Below are 8,326 nucleotides of genomic sequence, written 5' to 3' on the forward strand. Positions count from 1 at the left end.
TCTTGACCATGGGCGTCGTCTGATGTAGGCCTACTTGATTTCAATGCCTTGATGGGCAGTGGGAACCAGTTTAACATTTTAAATAATTTATTACACTTGATTACAGTTCCATATTGCATAGGCCTAAGTATTTCACCGAAGGAAGAACATTGTGAAATCTGGCTATTAAGTAGTCTAATTTGATATATTGTTTCTTAATCTAATTCATCATCTTGCATACATAGAAATGTCCCCGTTCCTTCAGACAATTTTAGCAAATAAAATGTTATGTTCACTTTGTTTGAATAGGCAAATTAGAGGCTGTTCATGCCTCCCACTCCAGAGTGTGCATCAGGTGGCGGCAACAGGTCGGGGGAATTGCACTGAGGGCTCCCCGGTGCGCTGTGCTCGCTGTCGGTGTCACTTCCCCGCTTCCCCCCGCTGGCCCCGGAGCCAGATCCTGCAGACCCACCGGCAGAGTGAGTTTTTACGTGTTTACTCAAGTGGTCACTTCTCATAAATCTCTTGTTGCAAACCGGACACGCGAACCTCTTCTCGCCGGTATGTGTGCGCAAATGTCGCTGGAGCTCATCGGAGCGCGTGAATCTCTTGCCACAAAAGAGCCAGTTGCACACAAACGGTCTCTCACCTGTGTGCCATCTCAAGTGAGCTTTAAGATGCGACGTTTTCCCATAAACTTTACCACAACCTGGAATGTGACAGCTATGGAGACCCTTTCTCCGGAGGCTGGCCCCCGCAGGGCCCAGCCGCTCTGCCTCCTGACAGTTCGGGCAGTCGCATGTCGCTCTTCCAGAGTAGCGTCGACCAGAGGTCCTCGGGGACCCCGCTAGAGCAGCAGGTGGCGCCCCGGAGAGCATAGCCCCTCCTGCCCCGCCTAAAGGAGACGGGCATGTGTCTGGATAAGAAGACAGTACCGGTTTGAAACCGTCCATGAGGTGCTGGCCGGTGGTCAACAGGTGTGGAGAGGGACTTGTGCTGAACGCGGAGTGACTTAAACTCGAGTAATCTGAATTATATCCCCCTAGAGGGGAGTGCAAGGAGGTCTGGAGTCCACCTGAGTGCAGGGAGGTCTGCAGCGTGGCTCCATTCGGGTTCTGCACGTCAATCCATCCGGTGCCCACATCCCACCACGCGGACGCCCCGGTGGTACCGACCTCCCCCGTGGGGATCCCAGGGTGCGAGGATTTAAACCAGGACTCGTAGGGGTGGGCGACGCTCATTCTTGGGTATATGCCCTGCAGACTGTCCACTGACGAGTGCACCTTTGAGATAAACACGGGCTGGTGACCAGACTCTTGAGTGCTGTTGGAAACCGACGCTTGGAATACGGAGTAGTCATTTCCAAAGTGGGGGCCGGACGCGGTGCCGGGTGTCAGGGAGAAGGCGCTGGATCCGGTTGACCCGTTGAAAGAGTCCGATACACCGGATCCACTGCGAGACACACCAAACCCGGAGAGGCTGGGTCCCAGATTGCAGCTGTTGGCTCTTTTCCACGGATGGAAACCCTTTCCAAAAGATGAAGAATTATCCGAAAGAGTGGAGGGTGAAGGGCTCGGACTCCCTATTTTATTACATGTTGCAGCTAACATTGCTAAAGGAGTCGATCCCAATCTCCGTTCCTCCTGCAATAACAAAAGAGTAAGTAAGTAAATGCATATGGAGTTACGGAATATAACATTTAAATTCAAATAGCCTCTTGAACGGACATTTGCTGCAATTTTGACAAGTGACCAAATAAAACGTTTCCCCACATAGTGCATTTTAAAATCACAAAGCCGACAGATTGCATCAATACAGGTCATTAATAGCCCCTACCTTTAGGACGAGACGACAAGAAACCAGGGAAAGTCACGAAATATTAACTACAAATGTACGCCAAATGGGACATCAAGGAGAACATGCGGGTGTTTTGGGGCATCGACTAGAAACTTCTCTCCCGTTTGAAGGCGAATTCTCAAATCTCCCCGTCAGGCGTTTTGAACCAGCTTACTAAAATATAAACATCGCACTGTCTTTCCTGCTGTGAATCAAAGTTATTTTAATCCACTCCGCCGGACAATAAAAGGAACTAATTAAACCAGTAAGAAACTCCTTAGACTCACCCCTAGAAGTGAAGTTGCCATCACAAAAAAGTGCCCTCCTCAGAGGATCTTTTTATATTTATGAATCAGAGCAGTGTTTTTTTTAGAGGTGTGCAATACAATGATGTGTTCCGCCCATTCCACCACAAGTGTAGGTCCTCTCCGGCTTTGAAGTACCGCTGTGACACGGGCGACCAATCAGCTCTTCTGTACCACCACACTGCCTAATTCTAACGTGAGGTCATCAATAGACTACTTCAGACAGATCTCCAACCCCTCCACCACCCTAATTCATAATAAAAGAACGGAAGAACCTATATTTAAATAATAGTGAAAAGAATTAAGGGAAATGTATTGAAATGTAAAGGGAATCGCTTGCCATAAATGGCTTTTTGTACACTGGATTTTGATTGTTTTTTTGGATTTGGCATTGTTTTTTGTAGCCTGTTTTATACGTTAAGATATTTGCACCCCTTTCAGATGATAAACTTCCAGCGTCCTTAATAGCTGTGGCAGGATTTGATCCAGGGTATCTTGTACGCAGTACAGTAATATACACAACTATTACATCGATATAAAGGCTGTATTGTTCCAAACTAAGAACAAGGGATGTATTAAATTTTCTCAAACTTTTGTTTTACTGTAAATACATTCAATTATCTTGAAAGTTTTGATAGGCCTTTTTGAATTAAGAGAAACAAGGAAGGATTAGCGTAGGGTAAGTAGTGGTATTAGCAGTAGTAGTAGTACGACTAGGCTTAGTTGTAGTAGTAAAAGAAGAAAAATGAGAATGATAAAGAGGAGGATGTGGAGGAGCAGTAGGAGAACGAGGAGGATCAAAACCAGCAGAAGTTAACCAAACACAATGTTTTAAGGCTGTAAGTAATAATAATAATAATAATAATAATAATAATAATAATAATAATAATAATAATAATAATAATAATAATAAGGAACCCCCCAAGCCTTCCTTACCTCCTTCAATTGTAGGAGAAAATATTTGATTAGCCGATTGCGTCTAATTTGTGTTACCGTGCAGACACAGGCCATTGACATGGTATGCAGGCCTAAATTAATAGAGAGACATCCAGTTACATAATAAGATCTCGGACATAGTCCCTGATTAGCATTCAGCCAACACAAGCATACATTTCATTTGAATTTCAAATTTAATAACGCAGGAGGTTTTTAATCATCCGCAATTGTATTTGTTTGATATTAACAGGCTTATTGACTGGGTCTGTTGACCAGCTTGGTCATTACAGGACAGCGAAAAGTTAATTAAAACGACCAGCGATTATTCATCCGATCCTCCGCTCACCATGTCGCTCCTTTATTATGCACCTGATGGATGGAGCGGCTGATTAATCCCATGTTCCCCTGGACAGCGTGTTTCTGGACGACGTCCAGGATAAAAAATAAAAAAAATCCACATGTTTGAATGTACAAAAAGGCCTATATATATGAACAAAATTAATAGGAAAATAGAGTATGAAGGCTAGAAAATACCGATGACTTCAACCAAGTCAAAAGTATAAATCATGCCTAGTAGGCCTACTGAAAATGTATTGTAACAAAAGCTAATTTGTGATAAGGGCTTTATCATATATATATATATATATATATATATATATATATATATATATATATATATATATATATATATATAAACACAGAAGCTCATTCGTTGATGTGGTGTAGATATTTGTATCCTCTTTATTTGTTTTAACTGCTACATTAGTATTTTTAACTCGATATGTTTACACCGTTTTCGCCCCAGATAAACTGGTATTGTAAAATAATATAATTACATTGTAATCTTGTTGATAAAGGTCTTCTTACCGTAGTCAGCCACCAGCGGGGAGCCGCGGCTGCTCGCTGGTGGAGACCGCGTCCCGCTGCCGGGTCTTCTCCTCGGCGCACGGATTGCATCCTACTCTGAGATCCACTTCAATTAAAGTGACTTTGGAATTTCACTATTTCCCTGTGTGTGTTTACTGCACTTAAGAAAATATGAAAGAATCCCATAAATAAAGACACCATAAAAGGTTAAGGCCCATTCCTCAGTTTGTAGGACGTAGTGGTTCTGTCCACTTGTTCTCCTTAATGTGCAGGGCTACAGCCTCAGCGTTTTACTGATACATTGTCAGGTATTTTTTTTAAACCAAGAAAAGAAAAGTAGAACGGTGTTTTCCACAGAATAATAATTATCAGCCGCTTAACAAACGTGTTCAATGAGACACCGTGTCGTATTCAAATATTTGTCCATAAAAAAACAACATTATTTTTTGCTGGATTGGAAATATTATCAAACTTCTTTCTTAATCTTCTTAATGGTGTTCAAAGTTCGTCTGGTTGTTCGCAGGTTGTTCGCAGGGCTGTAACTGTATGCGGAACAGATGTCCTGATTGAGGGCTTTATTTTCCTACACACATGGGCTATATTACCATCAGGAAATCAAACTCACAACCTGTCCCTTTCGCCACAATAATGGCCGACTTATTCTGGGCCGCTGAGCAAGAACAAGATGTGCTCAATATTGCGTGCTTTGGAATCATTCTGCTTAAAGAGCCCGAATAAAAGAGTCTAGCTGTAAATGCAGAACTTTACGTTTAATGTACAGATTTGGATCTGCTCATGCAACAAGATAATATGAAGCCCTTCCTGTTAAATAACGAGATATGGAGAAACTGGGGATATTTGCGTGGGGCATTGTAAACCTGCTTTTGCTGCACGCAATTTATTTGTAATCCTTTGTTAGGCACTGAGATAATAATTCCTCAAGAGAATGGATTTTTTTCTTTGCAGGCAAAGTATTACATTGTGTAAAGGGACAATTCCCCATTGCACTTCCCCTTGTTGTGTTTTGATCATGTCAACAGATCTGTGCTTATCGTTGCAAATTTTTTGGATACTGGGGTTTGTTGACCAGGAAGTGGTTTTAGGGGAGCAGATGTCCATGTGGGGTGTGGTGGGTTGCCAAGCCGGTCTTGAGCATGGCAGTCACAGACACAAGGGTCCAAATGGTGTGACAAAGGATGTGCAGGAAGGCACTCTTCGCCTGGATGAGCCACAGAGAGGGTCTCCCCCTCTGCCAGTTTACAGGGATCTGGAGCCAGAGTGTGTGTGTGTGTGTGTGTGTTTGTGTGTGTGTGTGTGTGTGTGTGTGTGTTTGTGTGTGTGTGTGTGTGTGTGTGTGTGTGTGTGTGTGTGTGTGTGTGGGAGGGGGGGGGATTGGTGCAGCATGTGTTACAGGTTATTGAGCACATACATAAACACTCACACCAACACAAACAAAAACATGCACCCCATGTACACCCACACAGGCATGCACTACTAAAACACACACACACACACACACACACACACACACACACACACACACACACACACACACACACACACACACACACACACACACAAACACGCATGCACAACACACACGCACTCACACGTTTGTTGTTTCTCGCTGCTTATTTATTTGATGGCCCATGCATGCTTGTCACTGAAATGTACCGTTGAATGTCCTCACCTTCTGAGTGCAGTGCTTGTTCTAACAAGCCACAAGGACCTGACAGCATCCCTCCACCCCAAAACCCCCAGACCCAGGTGTGTACAGCACAGACACACAGCTGAAGGCGAGCACTGGACCATTAACAATGATATAAATGCCTGGCAGATAAAATAGCTAGTTAACAATCTTTTGACTGCCCTAACTTCTGAGCCTTTGTGGCTATCGATCAGCCAGCTGCTTCAGGCTTTGTGCCTGGGAGCCTCTAGTCTGGAAGGTGCAATGGGGGTGATGGACCAACCCAGTCTCACGGAAATACGTGACACTGTCACGTCACGTCATTTAATCTATTCATTTGTGATCTGGGACACGTAATTTCAATTTTTTCGTGCCAAAAGCACAAACTCATTCTAAAAAGAAGAGATGAAGCAGCTACCTTTTTTCCGTCGCGGTTTGCCTACAGAGCAGCGCACCTGCATTAAATATATCCGTGAATTGTCACAATTTCTCAGAATCAAAGGTGAAAGTAGAAACGGGTGGCCGAATAGATTAAATGACGTGACAGTGTAGCAGCTTTTCCTTTCCTTTGAACACATTTTGTTTCCAAGAAAGTATTTCCTTCTTTTCTTAAACACATTTGAACTGCATTTTAACTCCATGAGTTGTGAAATCGACATATCAGTGCATTTGCTTTGCCTTAATCAAAATCGTTTATTGTAAGTAGCCCCTGGCATTTACGTATATATATATATATATATATATATATATATATATATATATATATATATATATATATATATATATATATATATATAAGCCATACTTCTTTCAATTGTCATTATGTTGATTTATAGTTACGCGTTCATAATTGATCTCCTTACAATGTTAGTATAATGGCATGCTAAATTACGAATGTCCACAGAGGTGAAGTTATGTCAATGTGACGAGTGCCGTAAAACAAAAGACTTCGGAGATGGCATGCTCATGGCGTTCTTCGCACCTGTCTTCCAATTAGTCACCAGAGTTCTTCCACTGCACTGTTAATTATATTTTTGAACTTTTAAACGACTTTTCTAAACATATTGCATATCATTTTTGGGACGTTTTGCCTGGATCAACAACTGCACAATTTTTAAAAAAAGTAAACGAAAGGAATTTGGTCATTGTCACTTTTAAATATGTTTGTTTCAAAGATTTCCAAATAACTTGGGCCTACTTGTACAAAGCAAATGACCAATATTTTTAAACGTACTTGTTCTTGACAATTTGAGAGAGAGAGAAAAAATAGTTTAGTCTGCAGCTATTTGGCCTGACTTGTACATCTGTGGCCCATGAGACCCTTATTGACTTTCCCTGCGCCCAGCCCTTTGCACTTTGTCAAGTGTTAGCGGCCGTCTAAGAGACGGACGGGCGAGGGATACAAAGTGGAGTACTAAGGATTAGCTCTGGCTCTTCAAGTTTCACTAATTATCCTTCTGCAGCAATTCGAGCCGTATTGGATAATAATGGAAGTCTGTGTGTATGCCTGTCAGCTTTCAAGTGTGGGTGGAGGAATCCAGCGAAATGCAAGGCCAGAGAAATATTTGCCCTCCTTGTTTTGTCACCATGACATTGTGTGCCACCATTATGGCACACAATGGAGTAGCATAGGGCAGATCTTCAAACACCTCTCTGAGAGGGGGAAAGAGAGATGAAGCTGTGCAATGATATAGTCTTAACATGGTGTCAGGTCGAACAGGTGACAACACGTTTTTTGGTTTGGTTTTGATTTGAAGCTGTATTTTAATTTAATAAAGACATAATGTAACAATAAGGTTTCATAATCCAATGCACATTTCTTTACACAATATTATGTGTTATTTACATCCATATTTATTACGTACCAAGGATATTAGTTAGTTATCAATGTCTGTCAAACATATACAATTCAATAATATATATATATATATATATATATATATATATATATATATATATATATATATTTGTACAATTCAATAAAATATATTGTTTTCTTCTCCCAAATGATAATGCAGACATTATCTGAGATAATCTTACAAAGGCTCTCTAAAGTTCCTTCAAGTGGCGGTTGGCACAACCACAGATAACCAACCCAGTTGTTTTAATTAACAGTCAGCGCAGTTTCCCAGAGGGCAGATTGTCTTCCTCCATTAAGTAAGTTTATCATACAATAAAGAGGTTGCCTTGTCCTTTCCTGCCCAGACAATTGGTTTTAATCAGCTAGCGGGTTGCTCATGGTCGACAATTTATGCACAATTGACAAGGGTGTAGGTTATCACTAAACACCCAACTGACACGGCTCATGTCACTGGCTGTCACCGCTCTGTTCTCACCAATGGGCTGACACTTAGCAGGGTAAATGAAAATACAATACAGAATGTACACAGACCAATGATGATCTATTTCAGAAAATATATTAAAGGAAAACACAAAATGTTTGCAATGTTGGTTAAGCAAGGAAAATAAAGAGACACACATAATAACAAACACACCTAAAAACAAACCCAGAATATGTTGAGCTTATTATCAATAAGGTCATCTAGTTAACTTTGCCATTCAACTTGATGAATCAACAAGTAAAGGCCTACATACAATAATAAAAAGAATAAAAAGCACATATCACTTCATTATTTGAATGATTACTCGATGTGCTACAGTCCGGTTTGACTTGGCCTGCCATTTAAATGCAGGCGGTGCACACAGTGTAGGTACA

General features: G+C 41.6%; 1 protein-coding gene across 1 annotated transcript; it reads right to left on the reverse strand.

Moving 5' to 3' along the window:
* Positions 1-293: 293 nt before the first annotated feature.
* sp8b (sp8 transcription factor b) lies at positions 294-1,625 on the reverse strand (the record flags this gene model as incomplete). Its single annotated transcript, XM_079751793.1, has 1 exon — positions 294-1,625. Exon 1 carries the CDS (start codon positions 1,587-1,589, stop codon positions 294-296), a length of 1,296 nt encoding a protein of 431 aa, XP_079607919.1. The 5' UTR covers positions 1,590-1,625.
* Between the last annotated feature and the right edge of the window lie 6,701 nt (positions 1,626-8,326).

This window comes from Pollachius pollachius, assembly GCF_949987615.1.
Source record: "Pollachius pollachius genome assembly, chromosome: 1".
Taxonomy (NCBI): Eukaryota; Metazoa; Chordata; class Actinopteri; order Gadiformes; family Gadidae; genus Pollachius; species Pollachius pollachius.